Genomic DNA, 17852 nt, shown 5'->3' with positions numbered 1-17852 from the left:
GAACCGACGGCGGAACAGCACCCCCGTCGTCGAGGGTCGAGTTTTCCGCAAACATTTTCCCTAAAAGGTTTGCCTTTTCGGTGGCGGTGTTTGCTAGTGAGCCGTCAGGTCTGGTAAGAGGTGGCAAACTGGGTTTGCAAAAATTTCGACCTATTGAGCCCGCAAGCGACCAGAATGCTCTGCTGCCATGCGGGCAGGCAGCCAGCTTTTTGCTGATCTGCAGGTCGTGTTCGAATTTTGACCTATTGATGATTCTCTTGCATTCCTTTGCCGATTTGTTGTATGCTGATCTGCTTTCGGGCGTTCGAGATGTGTTGTAGGCTCGGTAAGCCGCGTTTTTTCGTCGAACTGCTTCGGAGCATTGTCGACTGAACCACGGCTTTGAGCCCACACCAGTTTCTTTAGTAGTCGATTGTATGAAGCCATCCATCGCCGATTTGATGACTTCACCAATCTCCTGGGCACATCTTGAAGGGTCCGAAGTCCGAAAACAAACAGCTGACCACGGAAAAGCATTGAAATGGGCCCGCATACCGAACCAATCTGCTGACCTATAGTGCCACACTTTTCTCCTCAGCCTCTCATTGGTTGGTCTGAGGCTAACGGGGATTGATGTCGTCACTAGGCAGTGGTCAGATGATCCCAGAGGCGCTGTGACGTCAATCTTATAACCGTGTGGCACAGTAGTTAAGAATAGGTCTAACAGATTAGAGCGGTGAGTCTGGACATCAGGAACCCTTGTAGGCTCCTGAACCAATTGCTCTAATCCGTAGCAAATGGCAAAGGATTCCGCCTGTCGGCCAGCCGAGTCCGTTGGGCCTGAGAACTTCAACCATGGTTCGTTATGAACGTTGAAGTCCCCCAGAACAACAAACTCGGCCGAAGGGTAGCGGGGCAAGAGATCATCAATAGTATCGCTCAAATGTTTGAAGAGCTCGGAAGTGTCTGATTCGCTATGGTTCGGTGAGCGGTATAGACATGCGTAGAATCTTGCCGTACTGGCAAGATTGACGCGCACCCACATTACGTCGAATCAACAGGTAAAACAACTATACAACAAGTAAAACAACTATAAAAATATCTCTGTAGGCAAATTATCTTAGAATGGGCAATTATTTTTTTAATAAACGTGAATCATGTCCACTTTGGAAATGTGTTAGCTGTCGGATGAAGATTTCCGTGTGTCTCGTCAAGAACATGAAATAACAAACTGAAATTTATTAAAAAATAAAATTTTGTATTTTTTTAAACTTTATAATTTAACAGTTTAAATCTATCATATACCTATTCTAAAAAAATACTAAAATAATATTCTCTTGCCTACGTACTAATATTTGGAATTCACAACATTGAGACATAACCCACGAAAAGCTGGAACGATTTTAGCTTCCTTCATATTTACGGGGGTTCATTGAACATTTTAAAATCTTCATAATAAATATTTTTTGTGTTACTGATAAATTTGTCTTTATTTATTAGCCTAAAATCGTAGTAGCTTATTGTAGGACAGCCATGGAATGTACTATTAATACTAACACCTTTTGACTTTTGACATATAATCCTGGTAACACTAACTTTTTTAACTTATGTCAAGGTCTCATAAACTAAACGTTGCCCCACACTTGGAAGATTTGAATACCATAAAAAAATTTCAAATGTGTAATGTGGATTCATCCATGAATTTCATAATTATCTTTATTGATAGACTTGATTCATGTAAACATCATAGAAACTAAATAACAGAAAATCAAAGAAATCTACCAGTCCGCCTCAGCACAGGACTACCTAGTGAGGAGGACTAAGAACAAACTATATGAATGAAATATTATAGATTTTTATATAATGTAACTCTCATCAAACCTTATTATAGAGACTAATAAAAAAATTTAAGAAAATGTCATTCTTACCTAGTAACCATATAACTAACTAATCATCACACAGTTTTCTGCAGGGGTAGGCAGATAGGACAGACCGCCAAAGAACTCATTATTGCCACACAATAAGCGTCATTCAGATTCAAACATCGTATCGTACACACTCTTCTGTTATTTACTCTTGACATTGACTCTTTACATGGCCCGACTCGATCAAGTGAAGTATTTGATTCACTTGATCGTGCCAACTCTTCCTTGGGCGTCCCCGACTTTCTCCATCATCCACATTCGCCTCATATATTATCCTTACACTCCTTTCTTCGTTCATTCGCTAAGCGTCCCTTTCTTAATCTTACTCATTACCCTTACATCAGCCTTGGATTCTTTGCGAATCTGAGCAATTCTCACACGATCATATATGTTTTTTATCACACATTCACCTCAGGGATCTCATTTCCACAGCATTCAATCTATTTTCATCCTTCGTCTGCCAATGCCATGTCTCACTGCCGTACATTAGGGTAGGTATCAGCACTTCATTGTGGACTTGTGATGATTTGAATACTCACATAAAATAAACGAAATGAATGTACTCCAAAAAATTTTTGTTTAGACAACGACATAAGATTTATTGACAGGCTGGCCTTGAAGTAAACACGTTCCCACAGGAAGGGAGCAGAGATCGCAGGGACAGTCGGGTTTTGAACTTGGATACGTTGACAGCTCCGAGAAATCGATACAAATCAGAAGTGTTGTGTGAAATTACAGTTATTTAGTGAATTCAGATGGTGTTAGAAAGCTTTGTTGAATATTGAATTAAAGTGAAATATTATTGAACCGGTGATTGTGTGAAGTGAAAGTGGTTGTACTCAGTGAGGATAGAAAATTGGATAATTTGTAGAGCGCCGTTTTGTGAAAAAATCACCTCAGGGGCGCAAGGTGTTGTGCGATCGCGATTGTGTTATAAAGTTGTGTTGATTTAAGCGTGATTTCGTATACAGTTCGAACTAGATTGCTTGTCTTAAAAACATGGAAATAATAATGATAATGATTGCGTTTAAAACAGAGTGAACGTATTTAAAGGCAGGAAGTGTTTGATCGGATTAGGGAGGAATTAACGATTGGCGAGATGGCGCTCTATCCACGGAGACCGTAAACCAGAGAATCAAACAAATCATAAAACTCGGGTTCGAATCCTGACAGAGATTAGGGAGGTACAATTGTATTTACAGAATTATTTAATTACCCTTTTATAGGCGTAGGGAGGGGACCAAAATTGAACAAATTGCAAGGATTTCGTTAAAAGGAGGATGGAATGCCGGTAGGGAGGAGACCGTAAAACTAAACTGATTTAGCTATATAGTGTGTAACCAGGTAGACTTCACGCTGAGAGTGGGAGATGGCTAGCTGGGTGAGTTTTTATATTATTTATTAAATTCCAGAGGACCCTTTAAAAAGGGACGGATGCAACAGAACAACAGAAACCAAGTTTACAGCCCCTGCTGCCCAAGTAATGTTTCAAAAGGGAATGTGTCAATCAGATTATCTATCAGCTGTGAGCGTGGGGACGGGCCAACGACCTTTTCATATGTAGGCCGATAATATTTGTTTTAGGGGGAAAATAATAATAATAATTGGATGACTTGTGTGGCGCCGTTTTTGTGCAAAATCACCTCAAGGGCGCTTCGGACCGAGGGTCATATTGAGAATTTACCTACTGCCGTTCTGCTATTCTTTTAAAAAAACTTTACGAATCAAATCGTGGCGTTGTCCCTGTGATAGGTATTGAATAGCCGACGAAAACATTAAATATTTATTACAAATTAGGCCATCCAATATAAACTCGCAGTATAAAAACACCTATCTACAAAGTACCTACCAAAAAACTGGCGTACCATTTAAAACGGCGATCACCACCAGCCGGGACAAGACGCCGGTACAGTCAGTCGAAGGGGAAATTTTGCTAGCGTATGACCGCCCGAATAAAAAGCGATTGGATGCAACCAGACAGAACAAAAATGAATACTTTTATTCTGTTATTTGACTTTCTAATATGATACTTTTCATCTATTGTTTGACTTTCTAATTTACAAATTGGGATGCACAAAAACAAATCTAGAGTCAAAAGAGGGAGATGGTACTCTCCGAAATAAAACTACCAACCGAACAACTTTTCTCAACAGGTACCTTTCGAGAGGTAGGCAGCCTCTTTAAATTAAATGCAAAAAATCAAACCAATTATCCGTTTATACCTACCTGAGAGGATAGGTATTCAATAGAAGTTACCCATACCTAATACACGAGGATGCTAGTAACCTCATAAAATAATTACTGGAACCAAATACTAAAATACAGACAGTCCTCATCCTAAATTTGGCATTTCGAGTAAACCTTGCATATATTTCACATGATAATTGGCTGAATGGATAGGCACACAACCTATCGATAGAAGCAGGCTAAATGTCGACAAGATCGTCGTGTGTTATCTATGTTATTGACCTAGAAAGGGATGTAAATTCCCGACGACGAGGAAGTTACAGCGTTTTCTGGAGGTGGCAAGTAACTTAGGACCTTACGTGTCACATTTTCGCGACTAAATTCGTGACAAGGGATGTCATGGTTTTCCCCTTCTACACTCAGTAAAGTAGATTTTCCTGGAGGTGCATTGAGGTTGGGGCATTTCTGAAATTGGTGAGGAGACCTGGTTTTCTTTATTCTGGCGTGACGGTTGCCAATTTGGAACAAGGGGAGACCCGGCCGGTTCGGATATCCAGATACGCAGATATCGATCGCCTTGTTCAAATTATCATCCATCGGTTTTGTTTGGTAAAGAGGAGGATCCAACTTTAGCTTGAACAAATTCATTCCCGTTCCTCTCCCTTCCCTCCCAAAATATATACATGGATGCAGTGCCGTCTTAAACTAGGCTGGGGCCCTTGGGCACACAAGAATTTGAGGCCCTTTTGAAAAGTAAAAAAGCAAATTATAATACCATTTTTTTAAGTATTACCATTTATAAGAATTTGGGGCCCTTTTAAAAAGTAAAAAAGCAAATTATAAAACCATTTTTTTTTAAGTATTACCATTTATTAATGGTAATAATTCATTTGGTAATCAAATACAGTATGATATAATATGTCATTAATGAAATGAGAATGCTGCTGTTTTTTTGTTATAAAATATGTACCAAAACAACATTAATTGCGTTAATTTGATAAATTGATAGGTTTTACGATGTTTTCGTCAAGTATCACGCATCAGATTTGCATCGCGGCAAATTTGACATTTCGATTCCAAAGATAAATTATTTAAAAATATTCTGATGTTGCCAGGTGAAAGAAACTAGTGGCTATATCATCAACGATGTTGGCGCAAGCGATTCTGACCTTGTTCTTTATACAAATTCTGTATACAGAAGGGTCAAAATCGCATTCAAATTTTTTTCCGCGCGCATGCGCGCACACCGCACGCATTATCGCGTTTCGCGAGAGAAATTGTCAGTCCTTCGGGGCCCCCTGAGAATGGGGGCCCTGGGCACGGGTCCCGTGTGCCCTTATGGTGAAGACGGTATTGCATGGATGGCGCCGACAACTAACACCATGAATTTATCGTATGTTTATCACATATATAAAATCTAACACTTTATTATACTCACATTACCCTATGACAGGTAGAATCACGTAGCTAGTTGAAGAGCAGGCGACTCAGACAAATAGGGTTTATGAAATGGCTTTAAAACACAGCGGTAATGGATTCAACTCACTCTATCTCAAAAGAACCGAGGGGTACCACACACATACAAAGATAACTAGGTTTTCTATACCGAGAAAAAAAAACCAACACAACGTTCGGTGAAACCTTTTTATACTGAACCGTCACGTGAAATGATTACGTTCAAGGTCGTAAATCACGTAGACAAATTATGATGCACACAGTTGAAGGGGTGTGTAATAAAGGGAGGAGCAAAGGCTTGTAAGACGACAGGGAGGATATTCCTACCCCGGATATATACATAACCAAAGCCTTATGGAAAAGTTACCTATGGGACTTAAAGAAAATTTATCGTAGAAAGAAGAGAAGGAAAAGACCTGAAAAGGGCAGATCATTACAGACTGCAAGCTTCGCTGCTTTGAACAATCTCATTTTCATTCTCAGTCCTCCATTAATGAAGTTACCTGCATTTACCCTTCCTTCGATATATCTACCAGCCTTTACATCTCTCATAAACATTCTTTCCAATTACCTAAACTCATTCACCTACTCCAAGAATTCATCATTCACAACTATATTGCACACTGTTTTTGTGCTTTCTCTTTCAAACACCATTGACCCACCCATATAATATAATATATTTAGTACTTACTTATAGACATTTATACCATAATATTATTCCAGAAATTCAGCGACTCTTACTGGGTTGCAATAAAGGTAATGTAAACCTATGAGTAAAATTAACTTTATTTAAATTAACAAAAGTAACAAAGGGTTTCTTAATCAAATAAAAATTACTATTATTGACTTTTTATCGAAAAATTCCATTTACGGTTTTCACAAATGTTCAACATAATGTCCAGGATTTCCACTTTTCTGCTTCCACCACGAGTTTCTCTTGGCGCGAGACATCAAAATGTTACTTAAATCTTTACATCAGAGGTTATTTTATCTGAAAAATAAAGAAAAATTGAATTAGAATAGAACACATATAGAATAGATACAAATAAAATGATCTATGTGGTAAGAAATTATCATAGCTATCTTTATTAGTTTTTTGTGAATTGCACGCCTATTCCATATAGTCGAATTTATATTCATGAAGGTTGCGGGGTTTACACAGAAAGGAAAATACACAATCAAAATAAAATAACCACGCAAAAAATTACACAATAAAAAAATTTACCAAAGATAATTTTTTTTGTTGTTGTGAAAACCGCACTGGAGCGTCAACTGCTCCCATTTGACAGGGGCCAGAGAGACTATGGCATCCCCATATTTGGGGCATGTTGTGAGACTGGTGGTAGTGGGGATGGGAAAGAGATTGGGAAGAGGTAGGTGGAGATGTACCTGGCTATTCAGATCTGGTCACTAAACACGGCTAATGCCATTTCAAGCAATATTTAGATAAACGTTCAATATCCCATGTTCTCAATGTTTTGAGTTCAGATCAATAAACGTTTGCCCATATTCGTTTATTGTTTGTTTTATTTTGCACTTTATGCAATAAGTATCAGGTTATGTTAGGTTAGATTATTTTTTTTTAATTATGGCTATTTGAATGCTTGTAATTGATTCCTGTTTTTTGTTTGTTTGTTTTTATTACATATAATATTTTGTTCTCATACTTTTGATATCGTAGCAGACGACGTGCGTGTTCTTGGAGTAGGGTTCGAGGTGGATGATGGTGTCGTAGGAGCAACTGCGGGAGCCCTTGGGACACGTGTACCCCTCGCACGTGGGCGGGGTCTCCCCAGTGGCCTCGTTCACACTCAGCGTGCGCACTATGTCGCGTTGCTCTATCACAGACCCTAGAAAATACAAACATATTTTGATACGAACCGAATTGACGTTCGAGAGCTTATAGCGGACGCGAAAACAGATTTTATGCTGTGACTTTTAATTTATTGGACTAATTCGTTCCATTTAGGTTGGATGCCTTCTACGAAATGGTTTGTGAGATATTTATAACTGGCGCAATTTCATGTGGATTGAAAGTATTCTATGAAACATGAAAACATTTGCGACTGTATATAATCTTTACAAAACTTTCAAACAACTTTTTTGAGGTCACTTTAAATATATGTTTTGAAGCTATGGAGCATGGATGATTTGAGAAAATAAATATTTATCTGTAGGGAATACGTAAAATTCTATTTTGGAAAATAGTGGATTGAACGCTTTCTGCATAACTACGTTCAATTTATAGTCGTTAAAATATAATTAAAAGGTCAAATGTCTTATAAAACGAAGATCATCTAGTGTGATCTTTTTAAAAACATGTATTTGAATTTTGATTTTGTCTTCCTGAATGAATGAATAAATTAAATGTATTCTCGGAAGTGGAAATTAGCCCACTTTCCGACATCCGTTTGAACTTGTTGTCGTTAACAAAGCATTCTATTTACTTTTGATACAACTCAAGCACACACATGCATTTCTATGAAATTGGATGTACAGCAGTTAATATACGAAATAAATATCGCTACCTTCCAATTAGGAATTGTCTTGAGCAATAGCGCGGTTCACTCATGTTAGTTAATCCCTGGTGAGGAAGGTTCAATCCTTATTAAAACCAAAAAAAACCATCACTTAATAAACAAGATATACTAAAAAACTTTATTAACCTACACATTTTCATAGCATAAACATACACAACCTTGCACTCTTCCCGGATCCCCATATTTCTAACGCAGTCATACGTGATTTTACCACGCATACGCCTAAGGGGTCTCATTTCTACGGCGCTCAGTCTACTTTCACCCTCTTTTCTGCCAATATTTTATTAGGTTCCACCGCATTAATTTCTCCATTAATAGAGTTCTCCCCATTTTTTAGGTTCTTCCGCATTAATTTCTCCATTAATAGAGTTCTCCCCATTTATTAGGTTCTTCCGCATTGATTTCTCCATTAATAGAGTTCTCCCCATTTATTAGGTTCTTCCGCATTGATTTCTCCATTAATAGAGTTCTCCTCATTTATTAGGTTCTACCGCATTCATTTCTCCATTAATAGAGTTCTTCTCATTTATTAGGTTCTACCGCATTCATTTCTCCATTAATAGAGTTCTTCTCATTTATTAGGTTCTACCGCATTCACTTCTCCATTAATAGAGTTCTCCTCATTTATTAGGTTCTACCGCATTCACTTCTCCATTAATAGAGTTCTCCTCATTTATTAGGTTCTACCGCATTCATTTCTCCATTAATAGAGTTCTTCTCATTTATTAGGTTCTACCGCATTCACTTCTCCATTAATAGAGTTCTCCTCATTTATTAGGTTCTACCGCATTCACTTCTCCATTAATAGAGTTCTCCTCATTTATTAGGTTCTACCGCATTCATTTCTCCATTAATAGAGTTCTTCTCATTTATTAGGTTCTACCGCATTCACTTCTCCATTAATAGAGTTCTCCTCATTTATTAGGTTCTACCGCATTCATTTCTCCATTAATAGAGTTCTCCGCATTTATTAGGTTCTACAGCATTCATTTCTCCATTAATAGAGTTCTCCTCATTTACCCCTATTTCAATGACCTTATCGGTAGTATTTAAATAAGCTTACTACAGCCGAACTGCTACTAAACACACTCTCAAAATTCTGCACGGGTATTAATTTACTTTTAAGTAATTTCCAGTAAACCCCCTAAAACCAAAAAATACTCGACCGTTTATTACTAAATACCTAAATCATCCCTGCAAACGAGGTGTGTGTTCTCGATGGGCGGGTTTCTCCTGATGAGGGGTGTGGAGATGGTGGTGCAGTTAAACGCCCCTGGCTTGCACCTGTGTCCGCCACACTCCACCACTGGGATGGGATACTCCTGCTCGCTCAGGGGTGTATCGTACGTCTCCTTAGATACTGTCTTTTCTGGAAAGGGATTGAGAACTTATTAATCGAATTTACAGGATTTTATTCCTACCCGTCGTGAAATTTTAGAAAATCTACTTAAAATGGGTACGTAATAATTCCTCCATATCATTACCAATCCACGCCTTGCAGAATGAGGCGGGTAACGAATGGTAAACAAGAAAAATTGTTCATATTTTTGCTCTCCGTATTTATATGTCTGATTTCGTAATTTAATCAAGAAGTATAAAATTCTGCTTTAAAGGGTGGAAATGAGGGATGGGGTTGATTTTTCTAAATCTCATATTGGATGTATTTCACCATCCTCTTGATGGCTTATCTAGAGGATAGGGTATCTAATCTTATCTTTTCCGATGTATCGTAGCCACTGTTGATAGATAATCAATACATCGTAAATCTAAAAAATACGTTATTCTATGGATAAGCTATGAAGAGGTTAGTGGAATACCCTCATAGATAGTCACCTTCCTCTTGTGTTGAATATTAAGTGACTAGATTATAGATTGAACGCTGGGATAGAGCACCTCTCCGTTCGGCAGTGCCAGCGAAGGCAACCCACCACCAACAGAAAGGAGAAGAGAAAGAGGAAGGTTGAGAAGCATTGATCTAACACGGTTGTGATCAAAGCAACTGACGGTGGTGACTTGGTCTTGGTGGCGATGACGTACTTGAGGGAGCATGTGTGCGCCCGTGCGAGCATGTGTGAGCCCGTTCCAGGCCTCCATCAACAGAAAGAAAAAGAGGAAGATTTGGAAGCATTGAACTAAACTCACGGTTGTGGTCGAAGCAGCTGACGGTGGTGACCTTCTTCCTAGTCTTGGTGTCAATGACGTACTTGAGGGAGCAGGTGTGCGCTATGCCGGGGCACAGCACCTCTCCGCACTGCAGTGCCAACGAGGGCAGCCCGTTCCAGCCGGCCACCAACAGTATTGCCATCAAGAACTTCATTTTTAAACTTCTTCTTTTCTGTAATATCAAATTTTTAATCTTATAAAAGAAATCTGATTTGTCTTTGATGATATTTTTTATTTTTTTGACAACGCCATATAAGAAAATGCACTGTTCAGAAATTGCTTTCCATACCAGCTACAAAAATATTGTAAAAGTATTACCAAATCTGAGATTCAATCCCGGATCTAAACTATAAGTCACAAAAACTAGAAAATACGATTATTTAAAAAAATATATATATTTTTATTCGTTATATGTAGCATCTTCAACTCAGTTGTCTGAATGAGATAAGATTTTCGTTTTACCTACAATCATCAGATTTAATAAGAATATGTTTTACCGACCACGCTAATTTCCCAATAAAAATAGTTTAATAATTATTGAGGGTACAAAAAAAACTAGAACAGTAGACCTCGTGTAACGTTGATTAAACCGATTTGACAGCTCGTAACGCTCATGCGAACTTTGGCGGATTAAAAATGAACTATCCAACACGGCTACCATCTTTACACGACTGACCGGACACGAAATACATAAACAAATGTACAGACAGACGAAATGTAAAGGGCTCGTGTCAAATTAGGCCTTCACTACCCTCATTATTTTTCTATGTCCCAACTGCTTCCAACCCTCTGGAACCAGTGGAACTATGACAACCCCAGTCGATATCACCAGGATGACACTGAAAATACCGAATGAATAAACGTGAATCGTAACCGTATTACGTGATCGCTCGACCATGTGGGTTATTTCGCGTTACGGAGATTTGCATTCAATTTATGAACAATTAAAGTGTGCTTCTCCGTTTACCTGTTTATAAAACTCACGATTTGTCAATAAATTACTACGACAATACAATTAATCTATCCATTTAATGCATTCAATTATATCTTTATCGCTAGAGGGCCGTACTAATAGTCCACAGATAAATTACTAATAAACGACCAACAAATTATCAATACGATCGTTCGATTTGAGGTCGTTAAGAATCTTGGTTACAAGTTATCGGCACAAGTCTAGGAAAATTATAAAAAAAACATGAATAAATGCATAATAATTTAATGTATTATGTTATATTGTGGAAGATGTAGATATTCGATACAAAAAAAACCTAGGAAACTAATATTATTTCGATTGTGCGAAATCGCGCTATACTCTGTATATCACATATAATATGTGATAAAAATATCAGAAAATCATTTTATGTGTCCCAATAAAAACTCAATGTGAGCTCTGGCGTCATGAAATTTGCGTAGATTATTTTTCGGAAATTTGATAGATAACTCAAATATTTTCAGCTCCCAACGTCATTTCTATGATGAGTAGCTAGAAATTTCGATTGTAATAAATTAACAAGACAAGACAAAACATCGTATGCATAGAAGATCATTTTTTGTAAATTTTTAAATACCTACATTTATTCGAATTTCATTTTCGTTTCCGATAATGAACGAATGCAATTCTAGGAAGCGAAAAATAACCCATCTCTCGATATTTGATCGAGCTGAAACTCTGTAGATAGACTCGTTGTCGATGACTAAGCATTCCATCAAGTTTTGGTGGCAATCACCTACACACAAGCGGACATATACGCATTTCTCTGAAATGAGATGACATTACAGCAGTTAATATACGAAATAAAGGTCGGTCCTGCCCTATCGGTACTTGGCGAGGTTGTTAGCGCGATTGACTCCAGTCCCTGCGAATGAAGGTACAATCCTCAGTCAAACGAAATGTTTATTTATTTTAAGTACATTTTAAAATTGATGTATTGTAGTAAAAAAAACATGTTTTAAATTGTTCAATAAAATAAAATACATTAATTTTGAATATCGGGCGAAGGCGACTCTTAGAACGGATTGTTTCATAGAATTTGAACCAGTCATTAAATTTCAATGTTGATTTTCATGTTCTGTTATTATATCATTTTGATCAGTTGTTAAAATAACTAAAATAATAACAAAACTTGAATAGAACTTTCAAAAAACATGAAAATCAAGTTTGAAAAAAGGACAGTTCACAGAATTTAAACAATTCATCAAATTTCAAAGTTAGTTTGTTACATAATTATTTTACTATGGGCCAGTTGCTTCACAAAATTGAAATACAACAGAACTTGATTAGAACTTTCACAGAACTTGAGAATTAGCTTTGAAAATTTAAGAAGTGTTCAAATTCGTGTTGTTCAATATCGTGATAAAACTAAATGTCAAATAGTAACTTAGATTAAAACTTCGCACAGTGTAATAAGAATAAAAAAGAAACGTAAAAAAGTAAAAGATGTATTTATGTTAAGATACGTGTGGGTAAACATAAAGAAAAACCCACTAGAAAAAACGTTAAAATTACAATTTTTGGACACGTACAAAACATTTATCACATTTTTGTAATTGGCGGGAAAGAAAATAATAATACAACTAATAATTTCAAAGAACACGAACATTATCTACAAATTAGCGCTCATCTTGTTGAGTTAGAAAAATGCCCGAAGGAATTGAAACAGGTTAATAAACTTTACATAAAGCAATAAATATTTAATGTCTCTTTGACATTTTGAACAATATAATTAAATTTAAAATAATAAAATCTACACTAAATAAAAATTTACAAAAATGCCATGAAAAGATTATCTGCCGATATTTGTTTTTCAACAATTAAAAATATAGCAAGCAAGGTTGAATTTTAATTACGCGTTGTTGTGAGCAAACACTCAAAGAGAACTAGATTTTTAATTATTTATTTTTACTAACCTTCTTTAATTGATTGTGATTTCTCCCGATGGCCAACGACACGACAAGTCAGTGGTCACACTTATGACTAAAGACTGGGCAAGTAGATAGTGGCCCCAGAGTGTGTACCCAAGATGAGGACTGCAGAGTGGTGGGATATGTCAAAGGTCACTGCAGCCACCGATCCCTACATCCGTAGAGGCAAACGAGAGATTCAGTATTTAATGCCAAGGCGATATCGCACAGAAAGCATAGTAATCGATACATAAATAAATTAATTTCCAATGAATTCTAGACACAGAAGGTCGGTTTTAAATACAGGCTGTGGTGTGTTTGAGTTTTTTTTGTTCAAGTGGAAAATAAAAGGTCAAAATCAAGGTTGACGTGAAATTTTTAGTGCCGCAGGTCAAGTCGATCTTAACCTAAATGGTGAAGTCGCAAGTTGTTGCTCATTGTATCTGCAATGCATCAAACCATTGTTTTAATTTTTTATTTATTTATTTAAATGTATGGGCCTATGTCATCCTTGAGTATGCTGTGTGGGGGGTATTTTTAAGGAAAGGGAGAAGAGTAAGTTCTGGAAATGAAAAGATTTGGGTAAGAATCTAGAGATCAGTGTGTCCAGGAGTGACTTACTAATTAATATATCCCTCCTAGTGGATAATACTATAAAGGATCTCCCTAAACCAGCCTCTCCTGATCTGGCACGTCTCGCAGCTGGTGGGCAGGCGCATCCTGAATACACCTCACCGATGAATCCGGGCACCCCTGCTAGATCACCAAAGATATTAGAAGAACGAGATATGCTATGTTGGCCGCCGGACCGTAGCCGGAGTACTACCTAATTAGGGTACTTTGAACGGTATCGGGACGTGTACGCACAGAAATCTGTTCTATGTATTAGTGCGGATACCTTAGCGTAAGCGAAGGTGTGCAGGCGACACTCGGCAAAACAATTCCACTCAGTACGAACTGCTCATAGCACATCTCGTTCTTCTAATATCTTTGTAGATCACCAAACGTGGCCAAAGGGGTGACCTATGGTAGAGGTGTTGTTTATCCAATTAATGATTTCCAAGCCGGCGGTACCCAAAACCACCACCAAGATATAAAATTGAAAAATGATTTGCAATGTGATTTGATATATTTATAATAAATATAATGTACTACAAGGTTGAGGCAGGTCATGAATAATCATTTGATGAAAGGAATGATATCAAAATCATCGTATTTAGAATACCTACTAATACTATGTCGTGTTGGCTTGCAGTGAACCGTCAGGTACCAAGTTTGAGTCGGTATTAGAGAAACAATATCATACAAATATATTATAAATCCTTGGTAGAAAAATCTCATAAACGGTGATCTCTGGCATCATGAATTTTTTTTTGCATTTTTTCGTAGCGTCATTCACGACCTTCGAAATATTTTTTTACTGTCAAAAATTAGACAAGATGCTTTATTCTTTATTTCACTATTTTCAGTACCTACTTCAAGAGATTTTGGAATGAGTTGATTCTCGGGTAAAACCGGATGATGACTCTTTGTTGATTTAAAATAATGAATATCATCAATATTTTTCCTAAATCAATGACTTTTTAAATATTCTTCGTGAAAAGGAGATTAATCTTTAACTAGCACTTATGTCAGCACAAAACTAGAATTACTTTTGCGTCATAAGGAAGTTCACACCCGATTATAATTGTGAGCGATACATATATTTTTGTTTAAATTCTTCTGTTATATAAATATGCATATCTCAGATAATTTTATTTTTCCATCCTCCAACTTTAACTGGTCGACAGATAATGTTTTATGCAGGAACCTTATTTATTAATAAATTCTTGCTTGCCGTAACTGGTATATGAGTAACCTTTTTTTTAAAGATTCAGAATTCTTTATCTTGTAGTTGGAAAGACATAGTGCTAATACCCAAACCCGATTATTTAGTCCTATAAATTGATAACGTTATTTTTCTGAGAATTGTTATTTGTTATTTACCTTATTCTCTAATCATCAATTACCTAAAACCTGAATAAACCCATCCTGTTCTTGTTTTGTATCACCTTGTAGATTATTTGCATGTTCTCTAAAACAGGTTAATTTTGGTAATTTAAAATAGCAACTAAAATGGACGAATTCTACCACATTATGTTCACGCTAAAATACTGCGTTCGTGGTATTTTTGGAATATTTTAAGACCAAACACAAACTTTATGGAGAAACAAATCTAAAGAAAAATGTTGATAAATGACATTGTTGTGCAACGGCAACTGATTAGGATATGATATTCTTTAAAACTGGTTGTTTCATCTCGAAGTTGAGATTTGGCCAAAATTATATTTGCCAAAACATTGTTTTTTAACACCGTTCTAACATTAAATATGTAATGATACTTTTAAATATCATTTGGAATTTTTGTTGTTTGTTTTTGGGGTGCTATTCCGTGTTGCGCTATATAACTCCTTCTTTAGCCGACGTTTCGGACAGCGTTGCAGTGTCCATCATCAGGGCAGATCCGGTAGATCCGAAACGCTGTCCGAAACGTCGGCTAAAGAAGGAGTTAGCGCAACACGGCATAACACCCCAAAAACAAATAAAAAAATGCTTTTGGCCGTGAAAATCTAAAAATCATTTGGAATGTCTGATTTGACCCTTTCAGTACCGCACTTTTGTTTCCACATATATACCATATTTTATGCACGGTCACAACTTAGTTAATTATTCGAACATTTTTAATGTAGGTACATATTTTTTTGTATTTTGCTTAATAATAGAGACTTTTTTCTAATTTGATTTATTTTTATTTTTAGGAGTAAAAGGGTTTATTTTATTAGAAAGAAGAAAGAACACAACAATTGTTTAATTTAAAAATAAATATATATATTGTGTAACATGCATAAATATAAAGATAACATAAACAGCCCTCTGATCCAAATGTGTCGACTGCATAATAAAATTGAGTGTGCTGAAGTACATATTTTCGTCGATAATCTATAGCCAGTACTCCGCAACCGGTGTGCCGTGGCACACTGGTGTGCCGTGAGCCGGACACAGGTGTGCCGCGGTCAAATTCAATGTATTTGACACTTTACAATATATCATTACGTATTTAATACACAATGACAAAATATTTTTCATAATATTGTCTATTTTTGATTGTCTGTAGATACTGTTAAAAGACGTATTCACAATATATAAGAAACACTGATTAGAAAACTGTTATTGGCTGAAAGATTTGCGCTTCAGATCGACGAAACAACCGATATTAAAAATAAAGCACAGTTGATAGCTATTGTACGTTTCGTTGACGAGGACTTTATTAATGAACATTATTTATTTTGTAAGGAGGTTCAAAACGAACTACCGGTGAAGAAATTAGTAACCGATGATTTCTTCAAAATATATAATATTAAATGGAGCAATTGCATTGCTGTTTGCACGGATGGCGCTGCGGCAATGACGGGTAGTAAAAAGGGTTATGCCTCTTGTGTAAAACAAAAAAATCCAACGTTTCAATTTACACACTGCTGCATACATCGCGAAGCATTGATGGTCAAAAATTTACCAGAGGAACTTTTGAACACGATGAATGAATGCATTAAAATCGTAAACATAATTAAATCAAGAGCCCTAAACTCGCGAATCTTTGGAATACTCTGTGCAGAAATGGGAGCCGAATATGAATCCTTATTGTTTTATACTGAAATTCATTGGCTATCCCGAGGCAAAGTTTTGGCTAGATTGTTTGAGCTTCGTCACGAGGTGCGTGAGTTTCTTTTAAATCAAAATACATATGCCCAAACTATATCAGCACCTCGATGATAATTACTGGATAGCCAAACTTGCATACATGGCTGATATATTCGAGCATTTGAATGAACTTAATAACAAACTATGGCAGAAAGAGTTGCAAAAAGGATGTTTGGAAATGTACCAAAGGACCAACCATGGTACAATTTAAAACAAATAATTAACTGTGGATCTGGCCCAACAAAATTTAAGTATGCTTCAGCAGAAATTTGATCAGTATTTTTATTCCGTTAATACGAAACAATACGATTGGATTCGAAATCCTTTTGCAACCAATGCAATAAATTCTACAGAAGCACTGCCTCTGCAAATTCGAGAGGAATTTACAGATTTAAATAATGACATGACATTAAAACTTCACTTCTCCGAAGATCCATTACATGTTTTCTGGATTTGCGTTAAAAAAGAATATCCTCGCATTTCCGTCAAAGCATTCCATTTTCAACGACATATTTATGTGAGCAAATTTTTTCAACGCTTGTATTAATTAAAAATGATAAGCGGTCATGCTTAAAAGGTCTTGACCAAAAACTTCGGGTTGCGCTGTTAAAAATCAAGCCGAATATAAAACTTTTGTGTTCATTGAAACAAGCGCAGGTTAATTTAACAATTAATCGCTCATTATTTTTTTATTATTTTATAATAATTATTAAGATTGCGTAAAAATAAATATGTTATATATATATATGTATGTATTTACACTTTTCAAATAAAAAAAAACAGGAAATTATTGTAAAATTTGTGTATCAATTTAATACCTATATATTTTAGCTTTCGGTGTGCCGCGGAATTCTAGGAAGAAATTTGGTGTGTCGTAGGTGAGAAAAGGTTGCGGAGCACTGATCTATACAGTTTCAAAAAAAATGTTCTGCTCCTGCTAAATAATTTGTTCAGATTATTATAT

At 36.4% G+C, this 17852-nt stretch overlaps 1 protein-coding gene across 1 annotated transcript; it reads right to left on the bottom strand.

Annotated features, from left to right (window-relative positions):
• Positions 1 to 6314: 6314 nt before the first annotated feature.
• LOC149426440 (uncharacterized) lies at positions 6315 to 13309 on the bottom strand. The gene is made up of 5 exons (XM_089636946.1): positions 13157 to 13309; positions 10229 to 10421; positions 9270 to 9455; positions 7214 to 7396; positions 6315 to 6537 (listed from the first exon to the last, which is right to left on the bottom strand). The coding sequence occupies exons 2-5, from the start codon at positions 10401 to 10403 to the stop codon at positions 6509 to 6511; spliced, it is 573 nt and encodes a 190-aa protein (XP_089493072.1). The 5' UTR covers positions 10404 to 10421; positions 13157 to 13309; the 3' UTR covers positions 6315 to 6508.
• Between the last annotated feature and the right edge of the window lie 4543 nt (positions 13310 to 17852).

This window comes from Hesperophylax consimilis, chromosome 1, assembly GCF_061612785.1.
Source record: "Hesperophylax consimilis isolate HC1 chromosome 1, BYU_Hcon_1.0, whole genome shotgun sequence".
Lineage (NCBI taxonomy): Eukaryota > Metazoa > Arthropoda > Insecta > Trichoptera > Limnephilidae > Hesperophylax > Hesperophylax consimilis.
Note: the sequence above shows the minus strand (reverse complement) of the source record. Positions and strands in the feature narration are given on the sequence as shown.